Genomic DNA, 22,775 nt, shown 5'->3' with positions numbered 1-22,775 from the left:
ATACTTTGCCATGAAATGATGCTAGGGAGTGAAAGGGATTAATAATCCCTGTTTAAATTTGTATGATTATTTGAACAATCCCATGTCTGACCTCCTTGCCTTTACGTTCTCAAACATGAACTTGGCACACAGTAGGTGTACCTTAAATATTTGCTGACAGGAACAGCTATACTGATCACAAAAAGTGAAAGCTGCAAAAAGATGAAACATTAACAAAAGGGCACACTGTCTTATTCCCAGTTTTGAGGACTCTGAAAAGTCCTCAAAAAGGACTTCTGAGAGCCTAGAGGTAACTGAATTATTTCTAACAGCTATTTTGCCTCTATATTAAACATTCGGTGTCCCTAGTAATGGTGGTAAGTTGGCAATAGAAAGGACAGATATTTTAACATTCTGATTATACAGCACCCTGGCCAGTCCACTCTCAAATACCCATGAAGGATAAACACATACTCAACATTAGATGATTATTTATTTTTCAGGTTTAAAAGGTTTCAAAATACATATGTGCAAGATAAATAAAACAAACAGAGAATCACTCGAGAGCAGAGCAGAACACATAAATATACAGGGTCTTTTATAGGATACAAAAATTACAATGTCATCAAATACAAAGAAAAACATTTAGGAAAGGTAAGCAAATTAGACCATCTAGTCAAAGAATACATTAACTAAGATGGACCAGGACAAACTCCCTGAACATCAGGGCAAAATTTCTTTTCTGTGCCTACTAGCTGCCTGGCCTTCCTTTTTTGTGTTGAGTTGTGGGCTTCAGACTCACTGCCCTCTGCTGAATTATCAAGCATCTCTTCCTCAGTGGCCTAAAAAGGAGAGGTAAGGGGAAATACAACAAAGTTCACACAAATGCCAAAGAAAAACAGTGAATCTCTGTAATATTATTTCCAGGTATTTTGTTACAAGGTTTATATATTGCATGGTATATATGGTATTTTCTCTGAAAGCATCTTCCTAAAATTTTTGTTTAATTATTTCCTTTAACAAATAACACATAACTGTGACTCTACTCAATTTCAAGTATCTAACTCAGCAAAAACCAGGAGGTGCTAAGCTCTATAATCTTGTAATTTGTATTTTGTTAAATGAGGAAACTTTATCAACTTAAATCAGGGAAGTTTTTCCTTTTCCTTTCTTCCATGAATGGTCCCATAAGAAATATAAAAATTTCCCCTTCAACCTAAAACCCTCCTTATTTCTGCAACTAGTTTCTATAAATATAGTCCTTCCTCAGTATTAAAAGAGATAACTCAGAAAAAAAAAAAAAAAAACCCTCCAAGTCACCTCCCTTTCTATTCCTGCTACCCCCTAGAAACCAAAAAAAATAATATATATATTAACTAGAAGCTGCCTGCCCTCTAGTGTTGCCAGCAGATGACAACTATTAGGAAAAATTTACTGCTGGTTAGCTACCAGGCTGTTTTGTTAAATAGTTATTAGATGGTTGCAATAGGAGAAAAAGATCACCTAGCTATTCTAGCTACAGTATAAATTTGGCAAATCTAATAAACATTATTTTTATACATATATATATATATATATATATATATATATATATATATATACACACATACATTTAACAAACTGATAATAATAGCAAATATCATACCTTTTGTTTTGGTCTTGCATGCTTCTCTGTCCACTCCCTGGCATTCTTGAGGAAGACTGGCTTATTATATTTAAATTCTGAGGACTGAGACAAAAGAATTCATGGAGGAAAAAGAAGAAAAAAAAAAAAAGATTTGGCATGGTATGCATCATTAGAGTTATGAGAGAGTAGGCTATGTGCTGCTGAGGAAATGAGTTACTTACAATGTCAGCCATCAGTGGGTCATCAGGGTTGGGTTCTGACATGAGCAGCTGAATTGAGGTCAACACAGTTGCAATGTTGAGTGATGGTCTCCAGGCACCCTGTACACAGATAAGCACTTGCTTTTATATTAGAATGTGACACTGCAATTCAAGTTTTATTCAGTTAATCTTTATACACCACTCACTTTTGGTGGCAGTTTGAGAACATCTAGACAAATCCTTCCAGCAGAATCAATGTTTGGATGATAGATTGGAGTCAAAAATCGAATCTGCGGAGGTTCAAACGGGTACCTTTCAATGTATAGAACAGGAAATCATTATTTTACTATGGTTTTTATTATGTTTTAAGTATTTCCCTGGTCACTAATAGATAAAAGGTAATGCTGATATTAGAAAAATGTCAGGAAGACAGCATTTGAAATGAGGCAAACCTTTTCTCTTCCAAAATTTTTATTATAAAAATTTAAGAATAGTCAAAAGTTGAAATAATAGTATCGAAAACATTCATATACCCACCACCTTAAATCAAGCCACTTCACCTTTTTTTCAGCACTGGGGATTGAACCCGGGGCCTTGCACATGCTATATGATCACTCTACCACTGAACTACATTCCCAGCTCTACTTTACCTTCTCAATATTTCAGCATGTATCTCTTAAGAATAAGGATATTCTCCTATAGAACTCTAACACCATTACACTTACAAAACTTTTAAAAAATAATTCCATAATATCTCTTCCTATTCAGATTTCCTTAACTGTCCCAATTTTTTTTTTAATAGCTAGCTTTTTCAAAATGGGATCTAATTAAGACTTATATGTTGCATTTGGTATTATGTCTCTTTAGTGAGAAACAAATCTTGGAAAGTTCCCAGTCTATTTTCAGAACTGATGTATGATGATTCTTAAGCTATTCTCTCAGGCTTTATCAAGTTTGGCCAGGATGAACTTTTAAATGTCTACATTTAAATAGATAGGAATTCATTTCATCCTTCCTCATTCTGCACAAAAGTACAACTGTAACTTAACTGATCCGAGTCTTAAAGAAGACTTTAACTAAGAAGGACCTTAATATTGAGATGGAAAGTTGAATGGTGGTTGCCAGGAACTGGGGGCAGGGAAGACAGGGAGTTATATAGTTTGGGAAGATACAAAAGTTCTATATATAGTTTTAGTGATGGTTGCACAACAATGTGAATATTTAAAAAATGGTTAAAATGGCTGGATGTGGTGGCCCATGCCTGTAATCTCTGTGAGTTGGGAGCCTGAGTTAGGAGGATCTGAAGTTCTAGGCCAGCCTCTGCAATTTTGTGAGGCCCTAAGCAACTTAGCAAGACCCTGTCTCAAATAAATAAAAAGGGTTGGGGATGTAGCTCAGTGATCAAGTACCCGTGGTTTTAATCCAGGGACACTTTACTTTTTTTTGTACAAAACAACAACAACAATAAAAATTGGTTAAAATGATAAATTTTATGTTATGCTAAAAGCATGGTTTAAAGGTGCAGAGGTGGGATGAGGGAAGGCTCAGTTGTGATTTAGTCCATTCTTTTAGACAAGGAAATTAAATTCCAGAGAGATAAAAACAAAACAAACAAGCAAAAAAACTTAATTGTATTAAGTCATGATAAGACTAGAATTAAAACCCAGGTGCTTTGGGTTGCGGGTGTAGCCTGGTGGTGGAATGCTTGCCTAGCATGTGCACAGCTATGGATTTAATCCCAGCACCGACAGAAAACAAACACCAAAAAAACAAAGAAAATCAGGTGCTTTACTCCTACGTTTAATGCTCTATATACTACATTGTTCCATCTTCCAGTAACTTTTACTTTATAGGTTAAGAACCAAACTTGCACTAACCGCTCAGGAACGAGGATTTCCAGCTTGAAAACACCTTTCTCATAAGGTGTATTGGCTCCACCTAATATTTCTTCAAAGAAAAGGGTAAAAAGGGAATCAGATGATTTGAATTATCATTCCATATGGACTTAATAAGGGTATGGTCCTAACAGAAAAAACTAGGTCCAGGACAATAATTCTCTCTCAGGGCTTTAGTCTTTTGCAATGCATCATAATGTTGATGTACCCCAAAAGTTGATGGTCTCAAAGGACACAGAGAAGATCTAAAACAGAAGTTGTAAATGCTGGCTACCAGACCAAATACAACCTACAGATTTGTTTTGTTTGGACAGCAATATTTTAATCACTTATGTTTCCCGTCTGGCCTCCTAGATATTTGAAATGGCCAGCTTTGGTCTAAATACTGCTTTAGACCTGATGCCAAAATTCTGATTTTAAATCAGCAAAAGGTATAATAAAAACTCAAAGAATCCAGAAATTCCAAGCAAAACTTTTAGGACAATAAACAAATGAGTAAAAAAAGATGGGAGGGCACTTGGACCTGTTCCCTACTTCAGAACACACAAATGTTTGATTTCAGCACAATCTTCAAATGGGGCCATGACCCTCATGATAGGCATGATGGGATACCCACGAGCTCGCAGGTTGTCCGTCTGGTCCTTTTCTTGCCAGCATGTGATGCCTGGGGGTGGCTCTGTGGATAACATGTGCAGCTCTTTTTTCAGTCGGGATGCTCTTTGCATGATCCCAAGTAAAAGGAACCACACAGCTCACGGCTCCACAAAACAGGCTGGTTGGGATGTGCTGAGGGAGGAAAAAGAGCAACCATGAAATAGTTAGCAGAGGTGACTGGAACTTTCAGCACATACTTTCAGTTTAGTGAACGTCAGATTCCTCTTAATCTCTATTCTGACAAGGGAGTCTGAGTTTTTTCTACTTCCTTCTTGTGAACATTTCATCTACTCAAGCAAATAAATTTTTAAAATAAACAGGAGGCCGAGGTAGGATTGCAAATTTGAGAGCTGCTTCAGCAACTTAGCAAGACCTTGTCTTACAATACAAACGACTGGGGGTGTAGGTCAGTGGTAAAATGCCTCTGGATTCAATCCCCCGTATAAAACAAAACACCAAACAAATGAAAAAACCACTAAAGGTTTTAAATTAATGTACGCTTCCTCTGATAATTATAAACTCATGAGGCCAGGCAGGGCCTGGACAAATACTAGCAGCGTGAAGAAGCCTATCTAAGCTCTCTGAGAGCAAGAATGACTGTCAATCCTCAGACACAAGCTGCTGCCTGAAGTTCTCTCCATGTGGATTCCACATTCCACATCTTCCAGGGAACCCACCCCATCAATTAGTCCACCTTTCCCTAGTACTGCCAATCTTTCCTTCTTAGTCCTAACATTCAAATAAGTCCAAAGTCTTTCTCATCTAAAACGAATCCCATAACACATCCATTCACTCTCTTCCTCTAGTTCTCCCTCTGGTAACCGATCAGCCACAGGATGGTAATAATCTGATAGGTATTACAAATATCTCCTAGTTATGGTTTATTTTTCCACTTTAAGGTGCCCTTTGATCAAAACACTTAAATCAATTTAAAATCCTTTCCATACCAAATTTAAAGATATTTTCCAACACATTCCTCAAATCTTGTTATAATTTCACTTTTCACACTTCAGTTTTTTTAATTCACTAGGAATTGGTATTTTTATATTGTGAGAGGTAGGGGTCCAATTTAAAAATATTCACCAAATAAATATATAACCAATTGTCCTAGCACCATCTACTGGAAAAGTCCATTCTTTTCCCTGATATTACCATAAATTAAATTTCTGTCTACAAGTGGATCTATTTTGGGACTCTTGCTTGAATTTGTTGCATTGGTTAAGTAGATTATTTTTGGACCAATATTCCAGTGTTTCAATTACTACAGCTTATTTTCATATTTATTTAAATTGCTTCCAGCTTTATTGAGGTATAATTGGCCAATACGATTTGTGTATGTTTAGGGTGTATAACATGATGTTCATAACATGATGTTTTACTATAATTTATATACCCTGTGCTTTTTCTTTAGGAATGTTTTAATTACTCATGGATCTTTATAAACTGTTAAAAAAAGCAAATTATAAAAAATTTTATAATTTTTATGTAAAGTCTTATTTGATGTTAGATATATTCCTAAGCATTTTATTTTTTATCTTTTCAAAAAAATATTTTCTACCTATTTCTTGCTAGTATATGTAAATATAATTGATTTTTAACTGAAACCTTAATAATGTTAATATTAAATCCACTTAGGGATGGGGGGGTTTGGGTAATTCTAACAGCCAATCACATCATCCACACATGATCAGTTTCTCTCTCCCCTTCTACCCTTCTCCTGTCTTCTCTTCTGATGGTAACTTCCAGCACAACCTAGAATAGAAGAGCTGATAGCTGTTATTCTTGCCTGATTTCTAACCTTCAAGGCAAAGCTTTTGACTTTGCTTATTTCTATCCTACTTTCTTAGTTTTTCCAACTTAGGTTATGTTTAATTTTTCGTCTTTCTTATTTCAAATGTAAACACACAAGACTATACATTGCCTTCTAATTGTCATTGAATACCAAAATTTTGATCTGTAGAATATTCTCCCATTCTCAATATTCTCTACTTTCCCATATAATTTCCTCTTTAATTTAGAAATGGGTTTAATTTTCAAATGTGGGGGTTTCCTAGTTATGTTATTGATTTCTAATGTGTAGTTTATATATATATATATATATATATCCTTTGAATTTGATGAGTCTTGCTTTATTGTCAAATATGTAGTCACTATTCACAAATGTCCTGTGTATGCTTAAAAATACCTACACACCAAAGTTATTTGAGGAAATATTCTATTTATGCCATTAGATAAGCTTAACTGTGTTTTTGTTTTTTATGTCTGTACTGATTTTTTTCTCTTGTGATTTATCAATTATTGAGTCTGATGTTTAACTGATAAAGCACTACGATGGTAAATGTAATTTCTCCTGGTAGTTTTGTCAAATTTTGCCTTAAATATTTAGGTTAGGCTATTAGAGACATACAAGTTTAAAATTGTTACATATTTATAGCAAATTTTAGTTTTTATCATTTTTAGAGAATGTTCTCTTCTCTAGTAATGATTTATCCTTAAAGTATATTTCATATTAAAGCTATCTCAGCTTTCTTCTAGATGATATTTGCCTGAGACACCATTTCCTATTGTTTCATTTTCTATTTTTCTGTATCTTTAGGCTTATGATGTGCCTTTTGTATATATCTGAAATTATAAGGTTATTTTTTTTCTTCTTTTGGTTTTTCTCTATTGTCTTGAAAGTTTTTGGTCTACTTTTAAAAATCATCACATAGATTTGAACATACACATTTAACTTATCAAAGTCTAAAGTTGAAAAGCTAGAGGTTAGAGCCTAGAGTGTTTCTTGCTGCAGGGCTCAATCTGTTCTTGGTCTTTCTGGAAACTCTGTTCTCTCCTTCCCTGGCATCCTTGCTCTGCAATGCCCTGCTTTAAAAAGACACACACCGTCTCCTCTAGTAAGCAGTCACGGCCTACCAGAAGGGCGGCTTGAGGCCCTGATGTGACAAGGGGGCCCACGAGGGCTGTGCACCAGGATCTACACAGTGCTTAGGATTATCCAGTACACTACGGATAAGGCCTTTGTGAAAAGACATTCAGATAGTTCTTCCTTCTGGGTTTTACAGAAGAGTAGTTCCACCTCTGGCTTGGCTGCAAATATTTCGTAGATGTAGAAGCTGGTGTTACAGACGATGTCTACAGAAGAGAAACTAATGCTGTATCATTTAATTTTGACAAAGAAAAGTATCAAGTCAAAAGGATGATCGAATTGCATAGCCCATTTGTGAACAGATTTTTGATATCCAGAAATAGTTCAAGTTTTGGATAACACTGAAAGGGGTTCAGGAAGTTTGGTTCCCTTGCAAAGAATGAAAATTTATGCCAAGAACAAAAAATTGTGGCTCAGTGGTAGAGTGCTTGCCTAGCACGTGTGAGGCACTGGGTTCAATCCTCAGCACCACATAAAAATAAATAAATAAAATAAAGGTATTGTGTCCATCTACAACTAAAAATATAGCGGGTTCTTAAAAAAAAAGAAAGAAAGAAAGAAAGAGAGAAAATGAAAAACAGAACTTTTCCCTTAAGTATAAAGATTTCTTTTTTTCTGAATGTATTTTGCACTTCTGAAAACTTAATAGTTTTAACTTCTAAAAATATATGATTTTCTTAGGATCAAGGAAAGAGTACCTTTATTAGGATCACATAGAAAGTTACTTTCTTGTTTTTCTGCAACTTAAGATTGTTTGTAAATCTGCCTTGTGGTACCCTACAACAGTTTCTTTTTTATATAAAATGTACATCAAGTACAAAACACACACACACACACTCACACACCTGAATTACTGAATCCAGTAGAAGTTACCCCCTCAGCAACTTTAAATTAAAAGTATATCATTTACTAGTACCAACTCTTCTCCAAGCAATACAAGGACCTTGGAATAAATGAACTCTCCACTCATACTAGTTTGTATTTTAATTCTTTTTTTTTTTTTTAAACCCAATGAGACAGTCAAAAGTCTGAAGAAAACTATTGGGTGAAGAACTTCTAAGTAAGATATTCAAGAGAGAGAAATACAAAGAAAACCACTCTATGCATGTCATAATTAAACTGTTAAAAAAAGCAAAGATAAAAAAGAAAATGTTCGCTGGAAGGGATGGCTAGAAGGGATTATAATAATAATCTGCAATCCCAGCTATTCAAGGAGTCTGAGGCATGAGGCTCATTTGAGACCAGCCTGAGTAATACAGTGAGAACGTGTTGCAAAAAGAATAGTCTTAGAGCAGTCAGAGGAAAAAAAGACATGACCTAGATGAATAGTGATAAAAATAAGGATTTTAAAACAGTTATATTACAAATTAAAATTTTAAAAAAAGTTATATTAATATATTCCATGTCTTCAAGAAATAGAGCAGGCATGCTAAGGAGAAACATGGAAGAAAAAGACCCAAACTTCTAGACACCAAACAAGGAAAAAGAACTGTCAAAAATTGAACAGGGTATCTGGAAACCATAAGACAACATCAAATAACCTAATTCACATGCCAATGGAGTCCCAGAAAGAGGATGGAGGATAGATATTTGAAGAAATAATAGCCAAGAAATTCACAAACTTGACTGAAAGTATAAACTTGCAGATTCAAGATGCTCAAAGAATTACTAAGAAGCACAAAGAAAACAAAACACATTCTAACCAAATTGCAACAACAAGAACTAAATAGTGATAAAAAGAAAATGTAAAAGCAGTATGAGGAAAGAAGACATATTATGTTCAAAGGAACAAAAATATAAAGGCAACAGATGCCTCAGAAACAATGCATGCCAGAAGACAGTGGAGCAACATCTTTGAAGTATAGAAAGAAAAGCAGATTTAGAATTCTGTATCTGGCAAAAATTAAAGAGATAAATGGAATAATAATGAAAATAAGAGTATATCTTTGTAGTCTTGGGTTAGGCAAAGTTTTTTTATACATAAGATACCAAGAGCATACACACAGAAAACCTGATAAAATTTGACTTCATTAAAATTAAACCATGAAGTGATAAGACAACAGAAAGGAAAAAAAAAACATATTAATAAATCATTATATACCAGATAAGGGACTTTTTTGCATCTAAAATATATAAATAACTCACTGAAAAAAGACAACCCAATTAAAAAAAAATAGGCAAAGGATTTAAATAGACATTCCTTCAAAAATATACAAATCCCCAACAGCACATGAAAAGATTCCAACATCATTAATCATTAGGGAAATACAAATCAAAACCACAGTGAAATATCACTTCACAACCACTAGAATGTCTATAATGAAGAAAACCAGATTATATCTAAGTGTTGATGAGGATATGAAGAAATTAGAACCCTCATGTGTTGCTCAAGGGAATGTGAAATGAGGTAGTTGCTTTGGCAAACAGTCTGCCAGTTCCACAAAATGTTTACATAGTTACCTATGACCCTGCATCCACTCCTTGGCACATACCCAAGAGAACTGAAATTATATGTCCATAAAATCCATACACTAATGCAAATAGCAACACTATTTGTAGCAGTTGACAAATGAAAACAATACAAATATACATAATTTGAAGAATGGATAAACAAATATGATATGACCACACTGTGGAATATTATTCAGCAATAGAAAAACAAAGCACCCGTACATGCCACAGAACAGCCTTGAAAATACTATGCTAAGTGAAAGAAGTCACAAAATATCATATACAGCCTTGTACAATTCCATTTATGTGAAATGTCTAGAATAGGTAATATGTTAGAGACAGAAATTTGATGAGTGGTTGTCAAGGGATGGGGAAAAGAAGATAGGGAGCAGCTGCTAATGGGCAGTATTTCTTTTGAGGGTGATGGAAAATGGATCATAGCAATGGTTGCACAACCATAAGACACACTAAAACCCACTGAATCACATATTTATTTAAATGAGACTTATATGGTATGTGAATATCTCAATAAAGTTAAAAAAATGGAAACAACCCCAATATCCATCAATAGAAAAATGGAAAAATGAACAGTGGGATAACTCTAAAATGCAACACTTTTTTAAAAGGACAAACTACTGATACAATAGGCATGAATGTCAAAAATAATCATGCTGAGTGCAAGTAGTAGACAGACAAAAAGAGCACATAATCTCCAGTTCTATTCTAAGTAAGTGTTTGCTTAGAAAGGGAGGGATTATGGAAGGGATGGCTAGAAGGGATTACTAAGAAATTTTTGGAAGTAATAGACATGTTCATTATCTTGATTGTGGTAATATTTTCTCAAATGTGTATTTAAGTCAAAAACCTACCAAATTGTACACAATATATTCAGCTTATTGTATGTCAATTATTTTATCAATAAATATGATAAAAAGTTATCACAAATAAAAGCCTGATCATCAATGTTACAGTGATGGAAATGTGTAGGAAAGTTTAAGAATATGAGGCTGGGCTGGGACTCAATGGTAAAGCACTTGCTTAGCACGTATGAGGCATTAGGTTCGATCCTCAGCACCACATAAATAAATAAAATAAAGGTATTGTGTCCATCTACAACATATATATATATATATATATATATATATATATATATATATATATATATATATCTCACAAAGGAAGGCTCATGACAGTAGAATGAATGAGACATAACTTTCTTATGTCCATATATGAATACATGACCAGTGTAACTCCACATTATGTACAACCATGATAATGGAAAGTTATACTCCACGTATGTATATCAAAATACATTCTATTGTCATGTATAATTAAAAAGAACAAATAAAAACTTAAAAAAAAGAATGAAGGAAAACTCTTTACAAGAAAATATAAGTTTAGAATTACTAAAGTTTGAAACACTGAATTTCTCTAATGCTTAGATCTGAGAATAAGACCACATATTCTTTATGTAGATACAGAAAAAAGTGACATGTAAAAGTATTTCATTGAGTATTCCCATGAACTGAGTATTCATAAATAAAATTTTTTTTGAGATGAACTTCAGTAAAAATAGGGGTGCTGAGGATTGAATTCAGGGGCACTCGACCACTGAGCCATGTCCCCAGCCCTATTTTTAATTTTTTTTAGAGACAGGGTCTCACTGAGTTGCTTAGCGCCTCATTTTTGCTGAGGCTGGCTTTGAACTCACGATCCTCTGGCCTCAGCCTCCTGAGCCACTGGGATTATAGGCGGGTGCCACTGCGCCCAGCTGGTAGGATTTATTTAACTTTTTTAAAAAAAATATTTTTTAGTTTTTGATGGACCTTTATTTTTTATTTATTTGTATATGGTGCTGAGAATCAAACCTAGTGCGTCACACATGTTAGGCAAGCGGGCTACCTCTGAGCCACAACCTCAGCTCCAACTTTTTTTAATATTTAATTTTTAGTTTTAGTTGGACACAATACCTTTATTTTATTTATTTTTAGATGATGCTGAGGATTGAACCCAGGGCCTCGCACATGCTAGAGACTTGCTCCACCAATGAACCACAACCCCAGCCCATGATTTATTTTTAATAACTATGCAAATAAGTTGGTCTCCTTTTAAAGCAAGTGCTTAAATGGTCACATTAATCCTCAGATGGTCATCACATTTTAGGATCTGATTCTGAGCAGTAAACCTATATTCAAAGGGGCCTAGATACACTAATTCATGCTAACTTACTCACACAGCCTTAAACTAATCAGAAAGCCAATTAATTTGTAAAAACCCCAGTAAAAACTTTATTTCCACAATTCTCTCCCTAAGTTATTTTTACTAATTATAATCAAAGAATAACTTGATAGGATTACTAGACAGTTTTAATTTATGATAATCATCAACTTTGATGCATCCATCTTAAACATAGGGAGACATGTTCAAAGGAGACTAAATTTGTGTATTGTCTGCTTAAGACACTGCTGAATCCTGTCCCAAAGACTAATTTTAGTTCTTTGGTTGTCTCTTTTTTTGGATGGGGTAGTGGGGTGTACATGGGGGGATAACCCAGGGGCATTCTGCCACTGAGCTACAACCCCAGCCCTTTTTTTTTGAGACAGGCCCTCACTAAGCTGAGGCTGGCCTTGAACTTGTGATCCTCCTGCCTCTGTCACTAGAACTACAGGCATGTGCCAATACATCCCACATTCCTTTTTTTTTTTTTTTTTTTTAAGAGGGGAGGGGCAAGGTGCTTCTCCACAATTAACACACTCTTTCAGAAATATTTAAATATCTAAATAGACTAATATTATGGGTGAATTAATAGTAGAATCAATTATATTACACCTCTTTCATATACGTTGTGTATTTCCAAATTTACTTAGCTATGCTGGTTTTGTTTTGATGCTAGGGATTGAACCCAAGGGCCCTTTGCTTGCTAAGTAAATGCTCTACCACTAAGCTACACTCCCAGTCCTTCTGGATACACCTTTAAGAACATCATCTCTTGGAGCAATTACTTCACTAGATAATTAACCTTAACTTTGATACACAGAACCTTACAACTTTGTCGTTAAGCATATACTGGGAATTAGTTACAATGAAACCATTATCCTGAAGTATAACTTTTATACCTTTACATAAAAAGAGAACACATTGGAAAGGTAGGTAAGGGGATTAGAAAAGAGTGAGAACAGGTAAGACATTTCTTTCAAAAAAAGGAACTAGACTCCAGTCTCACTATATCAACAAATCGATATGTGCCACTCCTTGGCTCGAAAGCCATCAATTGCTGCATATTTTCTGGGTGTTAAGGTTCTTCACAATCTAGCTTCAACCCATATTTTTAACTTTATATTTAGAAACTACTTCCCTTGCATTTATGCTTTAGCCACACAGACATAATGCCCATATCATTCTCGGTCACACCTACAGATCAGTACACACCAAATTCTCCCTCCACTACAGTAATGCATCCCAACCCTATACACCACTCAAATGCATCTCTGATAGCTTCTTCTCATCAGGACGGATTCTTTAGGACAGGTCCCTAGTCTTTAAAAAAAGATTTTTCTTGTATCCAAACCTGTAGGACGTTTAATAATTAATGAACAAAACCTGAGATGTAAAAATAACGGCCTGCTCATACCCTGCGGCGAGTACAGGGCACTTACGTCTTTTTCACCCTGGCAAATTTCTCCCTGGTATCCCTGGAAAAGCTTCCACCCAAGTTCACTGCGAAAATACTTAGAACTTCCGCTCACCATTGGCTTTTCTGATTTTTCCCTTCAGTGGAGAGGAAAACGCCCTTGTTAAGCTAAAACAAGACATCTTCCCCCAAGACTAAGCTGAGACTGGCCTCGAACTTGTGATCCTCCTGCCTCAGTCATTAGAGCTCCTCTGGGTACGTTCTCTGGGGTGCGGGGCCGGAAAACTTGCTTACCTGTGCAACCTCACTTCACAGCGCAGCAACGCAGGTATCTAGTAGGAACTGGGAATCCGCGCCTGCGTGAGCCCGGGCTGTTGGTGTGACTCCGCCTCCTGCCCTGTAAGGATTGTGATTGGTTCGCATCAATTCCCTGGAGACGAGTACACCCGTCTATTGGCCAGCGCTCTGGGCCCTCTTCCGCTCATGCCTCATTCAAATTGGAGCGCGCGTTCTGGCGCCACCCTTCAAATCCCTACGCCCAGCCGACCTCTTCTGAGGTTCCTGGAGGCGCTGTTCGGGCTGCGCTACCTGGCGCCACTCGAGCGGTTACAAGGTTGGCTTTGTCCAGGCGGAAAGTTGGAAAGAGAACAAGGAAAGGAACCGGAAACATTTAATCTGAAGAAGGGAATAGGCGATCACTGTCTTCGTTTCTTTTAAATATTTTTCATACGATAGACTTTACTTCATAACCTACATGTAAGATGAATGGATGATAATTAAAGTTGAAATTTAGTTCAGTAAAGCATTTTGGCTATCAGAACTCTAAAAAGTGAAGAGAGTGAATTCCAGAGCATCACTGGAAGTGTTCAAGTGGAAGTTGGGTAATTATTTGTTAAAATGACGCAAAAGGGATTCTTGTATTGGGTGGAAGTTTGGGATAGATGAATTTTTATTTATTTATTTTTGCCACTGTTCTGGGGCTCTAACTCAGGACCTAGCACATCCTACCACGAAGCCATATCCCCAGCCTTGGAACAGACGACTTTTAAGCTGTTAAAGGAAGTACCTGAATGAGGAAGTACCTGTTTATAGCTAAACCAACCTTGATAGAGCTGCCTCTGCCAGAGGTGAATGCTCCTTGAGAGGTGTAGGATGGCTTGGACCTGAGAATACAAAGGACAGGGCTGGAACTTGACTAGCCTTTGGGAATACTGTATGTGGGACAACAACAACAAAAAACAAATAAAACCCAACCTTCATCTTATCATTGCTCTTAGCTCATTGTGTCATTTTAGAACAGTGGTGGCATAGGAGCAAAGAACAGTCTCTTCCTGAACTTGTAAACCAATATAATTTTGGCAACTGCAGAGATTTAGTCCAAATTGATGTTAGGTAGCAACTGGTTCTCCATGAACTGCATGGTGTGTTTTCTCTCCTCAGTAGACCCACACAGTCACTAGAATTCTATGATCCTACTCTGGAATTCCTCACTTTAGTTATACGACTGAACCAACTAAATAAAATAGCTTATGAGTTATGAGAATTATTATGAGATTATGAAACATCAGGAATCCTGTTACTGTCCAGTCTAGTTTCCAGTTAGCTGTTGGGAGTTTGCATTTATTGTTAGAAATTACTCAGTGCAGTGAAGTGGGTTTTTTTTCCCATAATTTTGGAGTTATGTCTTATTTTATTTTGATATTTTACTGATATTTAATCCCCTCAATGTCTTATTTTCTTTTTACCTGAACTGTTGTATCTCAATTACAGTTCTGCCTCACAACTGAAATTATTTACTTCCTTGAGTGATTCTTTGAGAAATAGGTATTAATATGTCTCTTATAAAAAGTACTAACTATTGAGTTTTGTGGAAAGGAGTGTTAATAGAAAACCTGCAAATTGAGTTTTGGCAGAAGGAACGGAGATGGACAGGGAAAAGAAAGGACTGGGTGTTAACTGTACAGTTCAATTTGCCCACCAGAGGGAGCTATAGGACCTAGTGGGAATAGAGGCCAGAATAAAAATGTTTCATAAACTGTCTACAGGTGTCATTGCCTTTTTTTTCTTAATATTTACTTTTTAGTTGTAGGTGGACACAATACCTTTATTTTATTTTTATGTGGTGCTGAGGATCAAACCCAGTGCCTCACGTGTGCTAGGTGAGTGCTCTACCACTGAGCCACAACCACAGCCTGTCATATTGCTTTTTAAATGGAGTAGTCTAATCTTAAAATTTATTGTTTAAATTGTGGATATGGAAAATTACAATTTTATAAAAGTTTCTTCCCTTTATAGAATAACATAGAGGATTTAGTACATTTGAAAGTACAAAAATTGTATTTTATTTGTATGCAGGCTTATTTGTCAGGATTTACTTGCTTATATATAAAAATATTTTCTTTAAGGCATTCCGTTCTAAATTTAAACTATCATACTTGTTTAATAAACTTATTGTGTAATTTATTCTCAGAGACCTGGTTGGTTAGAAAAAAACTGACTTGATTTTAACTAAAAAAATTATAGTGTAAATAATTATTATTATTTGTAGTAATCACTTAGTTCAAAGACACATTTCTCTTCTTCTGGGTAGGTTTGCTCTTAAATTAATTAGACAAGGAACTTAGCTATTTACACCTTTCTGTAAAGTCTCCTAAGAGAAGGTTACTATAATGAGAAAAGTAGAAGGAAAGGAGAAGAGGAAACAAGGGGGAAAGGAGGAAGGGAAGATGAGGAAGAAGAAAAAAGGCAAATATAATTAGTAAGGAAGTACTTCCTGCTTCCAGAATCTTCCTAGTATTGAGACTTTATTATTGTTGAAATTGAAACTTTTCTTGAGGAAAGAAGAATTTAAACTGAACTTGGCCAATTTTAATTTATTTTTTTCAATTTGATTTATTTAAATTTCTTGTTTCTGAATGCAAAAAGAATATAATCAAAAGAAATGAGCCGGGCATGGTGATGCACACCTGTAATTCTAGAAATTTGGGAGGCTGAGGCAGGAGGATTTCAGGTTTGAGGCCAGTCTCAGCAAGGCCCTAAGCACCTTAGCAAGATCCTGTCTCAAAATAAAAAATAAAATAAGAGCTGGTGATGTAACTCAGTGGTTCCCTGGGTGCAATCCCCACTCCCCCCCACCAAAAGTATACATTAGTGATTTATTTTTATGCACATTTTTAGTCATTGCATATAAAGATGCTGTAAGGCTTAATTAGTATTTATAAGACATTTAGGAATATTCAACTTAAAGCATATGGAATATAGACATACTATTATTAAACATAATATTTTGTATTTGTATGTCAGTTTTTATGTGAGGCTTTCAATTTTTAGATTTATTTACTTCTTCAGTGTATGATTTCCAGTGCATTTCAGAGAAAATTGAGGAACAGGCAAATGTTCATAATGAGAGTATAATAAAAATAAGTTTCTGAAGACCTTAAAAGAGCATACTACAGGGATACTGCCACATCGATGTTCATAGCAGCACAATTCACAATAGCTAGACTGTGGAACCAACCCAGATGCCCTTCAATAGATGAATGGATAAAAAAATGTGGCATTTATACACAATGGAGTATTACTCTGCACTAAAAAATGACAAAATCATGGAATTTGCAGGGAAATGGATGGCATTAGAGCAGGTTATGCTAAGTGAAGCTAGCCAATCCCCCCAAAACAAATGCCAAATGTCTTCTTTGATATAATGAGAGCAACTGTGAACAGAGCAGGGAGGAAGAGCAGGAGGAAAAGATTAACATTAAACAGAGACATGAGGTGGGAGGGAAAGGGAGAGAAAAGGGAAATTGCATGGAAATGGAAGGAGACCCTCATTGTTATACAAAATTACATATAAGAGGTTGTGAGGGGAATGGGAAAAAAAAAACAAGGAGAGAAATGAATTACAGTAGATGGGGTAGAGAGAGAAGATGGGAGGGGAGGGGAAGGGGGATAGTAGAGGATAGGAAAGGTAGCAGAATACAACAGTTACTAATATGGCATTATGTAAAAATGTGGATGTGTAACCGATGTGATTCTGCAATCTGTATTTGGGGTAAAAATGGGAGTTCATAACCCACTTGAATCTAATGTATGAAATATGATATGTCAAGAGCTTTGTAATGTTTTGAACAACCAATAAAAAAAAATAAGTTTCCCTTTACAATACCTAGTCATTTTGCTGCTTTTTTTTAGGTGGCACTAGGAATTGAACCCAGGACCTAGTGCATGCTAAGCATGCATTCCACCATTGAGCTACATCCCCAATCCTTCCAAAAATTTTATTTTGAGGCAGGGTCTGGATACGTTATTGGAATTTCAATACTCCTACCTCAGCTTTGCCAGTAGCTGAGATTATAGGCATGCACCACCATGTGCAGGGTTTTTGTAACATTTTTAAAGAACAATTTCAAATATGCAGAAAATATGAAAGAACCAAATATTTGTATATGTTGTCTTTAATTATGGATAACACATTTAATTATATTTTGTCCAGGGCTAAGGCCTTAGAGGGTATAGTTATTAAATCAATTAGACACAAAGGTTTTATAAGCAATTCATGTTGAATATGAAAATATTCCACTTGTTGCCTTAGGAGTTTAGAATGTTGCATAGTATCTTTCTGTGGCTTTGGAAAAAAAAAATCATGGAAGACAAAATGTCCATTCTGTCTGGTAATATTTAAGATCCATGACAAGAATAGAGGAGAGGAGGGAGAATGAACGGAAATTAATATTTATTGCTAACTTATTGTTCCAAGAATAGCACTAGTTATCCTTGCATACCTTATCACATTTAATCCATGAGACTACCCTTTGAGGTATCATTATCTCAGTTTTATGCGTAAGGAAACAGGCTCAGAGAAGTCCAGTAACTTGTCTAAATATGTGAATTCAATTTGAATTCAAAGCTTAAGCTCTTGGCACTACACCTGAACGCGTTCTTTTAAATATCTTTTCTGGGCTCAGAATAAGTGTCATGTTGAAAATATTTATGTAATACATGTATTGCCTTATGTGTATGGATGCTTCTCTTCCTCACTCACATTCCTATTTACTGTGATTAGTACATGTTAATAAAACTCTAGATTTAGAACCTCAACATGGAATCAAATCTTTCAGGGAGTATTTATTGCACTTATTGTGTAATTTATTCCACTCCCAAAGTAAGATTAGTTAGTAGTCCTAACAAGAATAAACTACGACTCCCAAAATGCCTAGAGGGAGACGCTGACGCACGTCGGGGAAACGATTCCAGCTTTAGGGCAAAGGTGACCTCGCTGGGTCCCCTGGCGAAGAAGGGAAACAGCCGGTCCTCGCTTTTATTTCTGATGCATCCAGGGATATGTAGTTCCCCTTCGGGGAAGGGGTGCCCTCAGGGCACGTCTCCTACTACAACTCCCGTGATGACCCGAGGCCAGGGCAGCGCCTGCGTGTTGAAGCCGAGCGAGCGCGCGGGCGGTGCTAGTGGCGGGAGGAGTAAAGATGGCGGTGCTGTGGTCTCCGCCTTCTGCTCCCGGGTGAAGCGCTCTGAGGGAGGCGGCAGCGGCAACCCAAGCTGCACCAACAGTCTTGTGGTGGTAGTTTCGGCAGCACCTGTCCAGGCCGGAGCCATGGCGGAGCTGGAGCACCTGGGCGGGAAGCGGGCAGAGTCGGCGCGAATGCGGCGGGCTGAGCAGCTGCGGCGCTGGCGGGGCTCGCTGACAGAGCAGGAGCCGGCGGAGCGACGAAGCACGGGGCGGCAGCCACAGACTAGGCGCGGGAGCCCCAAGGTCCGCTTCGAAGACGGCGCTGTGTTTCTGGCTGCCTGCTCTAGCGGGGACACGGACGAGGTGAAAAAGCTTCTGACGAGAGGTGCGGACATCAACACCGTCAACGTGGACGGCTTGACAGCCCTGCACCAGGTAACTCCCTTTTCGGTCATATAGGCGTCCAGTCTCCTACGGACGAGCCCTTAGCCCTGTGATTCGCCTCGTGGAGAGTATTAGTGTCACCTCCGAGACCTCCTGTATGGACACTGCCTCTCTGGCCAACTCACTTTCATTATTGGTCACCTTCCTCCACTAATCAAGTCTTTTTCCTACCTCAGGGTCCCTACCTGAAGGAATTTTGTCACCCTGATGTTTGGTCAGTGTTTGTATTTCCCTCCCTCCAACTTGGGTTGTCATGGTTACTGGTGATTTGGTCCATAGTGTTATCCCTATAGATTAGTCGTCTTCCCTTCTATCTTGTTGGTGTGCCCACAAACAGTGTCACTTATATGCATAGTTAGTATCATTGTGTGATGCTCTTGCAGATAATTCAGTTTTGTGTTTGTGTGGCCCCATTATCCAATATCCTAGGTCCCTTAAAGAGTAAATTCTTAGACTGGGTTAAGGCAAGCAGATCTTCTGAAACCACACCTTGTTTGGCTGATTTGCAGTGCTTAAAAAACAGTTTGTATCTTCTCCAGGCTATAGCTCCTAGAACACCCTTGACCTCATTGTTATGGGTGTCATATTTTCTTCCCAGCAATGCTACTTCCCTCAGGTTTCATGTGGAGAACTAAGCTAAGGAAGCCCTTCTGTTTGATACTTATAAAATAGACTTTCGAGTTTTTTCCTAAAGCCTCTAGAAACGTGTGTGTGTGTGTGTGTGTGTGTGTGTATTTTTATGATTGTAGATGACCTGACAGTTCTATAGTTGGTAATAACACTTTTGTTTCTCTCACTTATGCAACAATATTCTCTATATACCTGCTGTTATAACTAACTCCACCCTCTTTCCCCAAGTGAACTTTATCAGTTATTTTGGTGACTGAGAGCTGGACACCCACTCTTAATCTTCCTTATTTTTCTCTTGCTGTCTGTGCAAAGTGAATGTGTTTGCATGAGAATCCACTTCTAAATAATAATTCAAGCTGGGCATGGTGGTGCACTCCTGTAATCCCAGCCATTCTGGAGGCTGAGGCAGGAGAACCATAAGTCAGAGGGCAGCCAACTTTAGCGGAAACCTGTCTCAAAATAAAATAAAAAGGGCAGGGGATATAGCTCAGTGGTAAAATGTTTGCCTAGCATGTGTGAGGCCTTGGGTTTAATCTCTAGTACTTAAAAAAAATGCAAAAACAAACCAGAAAACAAGGCTTTATGTCAAACCACTTCCCTAAATACATATGGCCAATGGCTTAAAATTGCTCCTTGCTGTTTTTGAAGCCCTTCTCTTTAAGGTAATTATCATCCTAGTTTTAATCCATTTTTTTTCTGCCTCCAACAGTGGTGCACCTCAGCAGCCAATATTTGTATATTGCTTTGAGGTTTAAATGATTTCATAAGGCCAACCTCATGTGAACCTCAGTAGAGACTCTCTGAATTAGATGTGGCAAGTAAGTTGTTAGTCCCATTTTCCAGATAAGGAAATTGAAGTCCAGAATAATTGTTACTAGTGCAAGTTAGAAAAGAGAAAATTGCTTGCAGGTATGGATTTTTCAGATTTAAATTGCAGAGCTCTATATACCACTGAATAAGGCACTGGGTATAAAATAAGATAGATCCTAAGTTAAATTTTAAACTTCAAATTTCTGAGGTTAATTTTGGAAAGGTTAATTCTTATTTTTCGAATGTATCCGTGATGTGAAGGAGATTGAGATCTGGATTCTGGAAATAATTTTATGGGTTCTAGAGGATAGAAAAATGAAATCTGGCTTTCTAATCCTTTTTTGAACCACCTTTCTATTGAACCACCCTTCTTTTTAGTGTAACTCAGTAATCTGTTTCTTTTAAAGTGATTGTGCTAGCTAGCTAAGTCTGGTTCTTCCTATACTCATTTTAATATCATTCTGAGTAAAGCATTTTCTTTGAGGTCACTCATGGTAGATCTTACCATTTCAGATTTTTCTGAGCCCTTCTACTGAGACTGAGTACCTTGGTGCCTTTCCTTCTCTCTTTCATTACCACTCCCAACTGTGAAGTGCAACATCTCGGTATGCGTTTCACATTTAATCAATCTCCACGCCCCCCCCCCCCCCAGCCCCTTCATGCAGTACCAAGGACTGAATCCAGGGGTATACTGCCACTGACCTGAACCCCCAGCCCTTTTTATTTTTTATTTTGAGACAGGGTCTTGCTAAGTTACCCAGGCTGGCCTTGAACTTGTGGTTGTCCTGCCTCAGAGTCCCGAGTCACTGGATTACAGGTGTGTACCACTGCACCCAGCAGTAATTTCTTGAAATAGAAGAGGAAAGGGATGACAACTGTAGGATTTTTCTTTTTAACTACCTGCAAATGCATTATAGACATTTCTTCACATCTGCAGGACTGGTAGTGAGTTGAACTGAATACGTATATTCAATACCAGATGAATTCAGCTAAAAATTAATATACTCAAAGATTTAAGGTCAAAGCAATCTTCTGTTGAAAAACCATCTTTTTGAATCAAGACAAGCCTCCATTAGCTTGGAAATTTTGACAAATCATTTTACAAAGAGTTGCAATATGTTTTAGCATAATCTGAAGAACTTTTAAAGTACATAAAAGATGATTTTCAGAACATAAGAATGGAGCTGTGGGGGGCAGGGAGGCTGGAGTTGTGGCTCAGCGGTAGAGCGCTCGCCTAGCATGTGGGAGGCCCTGAGTTTGAACCTCAGCACCACATAAAAATAAATAAACAAAATAAAGGTATTGTGTCCAACTATAACTAAAAAACCCCAAAAAACAAAGAGTGGAGCTGCCAGTCTGAGCCACCTACCTTACTACTGATTCACCTCTGCAACATTGAGAGTGAGTAGTAAAAAACGTCTGAATTATTTAGTTAAAATATCTGCCTGTTATATAAACATGGTGTGCATTATCTGGATAATTGATTCCTTTCTTTCCTTTGTTTTGGCCATGGTCACTTGACCAACTGTGAATTGTCATCTTGGAAGAAACCCCCATGTAATATTGGGGGATGATTTTTCTCCTTTTCTACAAGGAAACAGTAGACAATTTGTTCTTACTGCAGCTGTGATGCTACTTTTGACTTAAAAGACCTTTCTTTCTTGGCAGCCTTTGCTGAGACCACGAGGTGCTTGAGTCAAAGATAACAAGGTCCAGGAGGCCTATTAATAATACTTGAAATAGGTGGGGATAAGAACTATCTCAAAAGTTAGACCAACTCTGAAGAAAGCGTTGGAAACTGAGGAAGACTAACTACATTTTGGGGAATAAATAAATTAAGATTTGGTATGTTTGATAGGTATTAATCTGATTGTATATACCTTGAAAACACTTATTTTCCCTCACAAAGAAATATCCATTTTATTTGTGTAAACACATTACAAAGAAGAAAAGTATATGCTGATAATTTCATGTGAACTGGTACTTTAAAATTTTATTTATTTAGTAAGGTTGATATCTTGATATCTTAGCATTAAAGTCTTGGGTGCTCTAGGCCTACACAGA

General features: G+C 36.9%; 2 protein-coding genes across 7 annotated transcripts in view; one reads left to right on the top strand and one right to left on the bottom strand.

The window, feature by feature from the left end:
* Nucleotides 1-453: 453 nt before the first annotated feature.
* Nucleotides 454-13,735, bottom strand: Ube2t (ubiquitin conjugating enzyme E2 T). 2 transcript variants are annotated; one of them, XM_027945676.2, is made up of 7 exons: nucleotides 13,658-13,735; nucleotides 4,318-4,487; nucleotides 3,684-3,753; nucleotides 2,013-2,118; nucleotides 1,828-1,926; nucleotides 1,625-1,708; nucleotides 454-821 (listed from the first exon to the last, which is right to left on the bottom strand). In XM_027945676.2, the coding sequence occupies exons 2-7, from the start codon at nucleotides 4,424-4,426 to the stop codon at nucleotides 672-674; spliced, it is 618 nt and encodes a 205-aa protein (XP_027801477.1). In that variant the 5' UTR covers nucleotides 4,427-4,487; nucleotides 13,658-13,735; the 3' UTR covers nucleotides 454-671. The 2 variants fall into 2 exon arrangements, with proteins under 2 accessions (XP_027801477.1, XP_027801478.1); XM_027945677.2 differs by lacking the exon at nucleotides 13,658-13,735 and adding an exon at nucleotides 13,479-13,560.
* A 5,108-nt stretch (nucleotides 13,736-18,843) lies between these two features.
* Nucleotides 18,844-22,775, top strand: part of Ppp1r12b (protein phosphatase 1 regulatory subunit 12B) — a 203,693-nt gene continuing 199,761 nt past the window's right edge. For all 5 annotated transcript variants that reach the window (XM_027945641.2, XM_071600177.1, XM_071600173.1 and 2 more), the window contains exon 1: nucleotides 18,844-19,262. In XM_027945641.2, coding sequence (XP_027801442.1) covers nucleotides 18,972-19,262 — 291 coding nt within the window. In that variant the 5' untranslated portion in view covers nucleotides 18,844-18,971. The remainder of the gene's footprint in view (nucleotides 19,263-22,775) is intronic.

This window comes from Marmota flaviventris, chromosome 12 (genome assembly GCF_047511675.1).
Source record: "Marmota flaviventris isolate mMarFla1 chromosome 12, mMarFla1.hap1, whole genome shotgun sequence".
Lineage (NCBI taxonomy): Eukaryota > Metazoa > Chordata > Mammalia > Rodentia > Sciuridae > Marmota > Marmota flaviventris.
Note: the sequence above shows the minus strand (reverse complement) of the source record. Positions and strands in the feature narration are given on the sequence as shown.

Bases quoted from the DNA above. Each gene is read 5' to 3' on its own strand.
- Ube2t (XM_027945676.2), bottom strand. From the start codon at position 4,426: ATGCAAAGAGCATCCCGACTGAAAAAAGAGCTGCACATGTTATCCACA. The intron at 3,754-4,317 runs GTGGGTATCCCA...TTTTCTTTGAAG, and splicing joins GACGGACAACCTGCGAGCTC to AAATATTAGGTGGAGCCAAT. The intron at 1,927-2,012 runs GTGAGTGGTGTA...ATCTGTGTACAG, and splicing joins TTCTCAAACTGCCACCAAAA to GGTGCCTGGAGACCATCACT.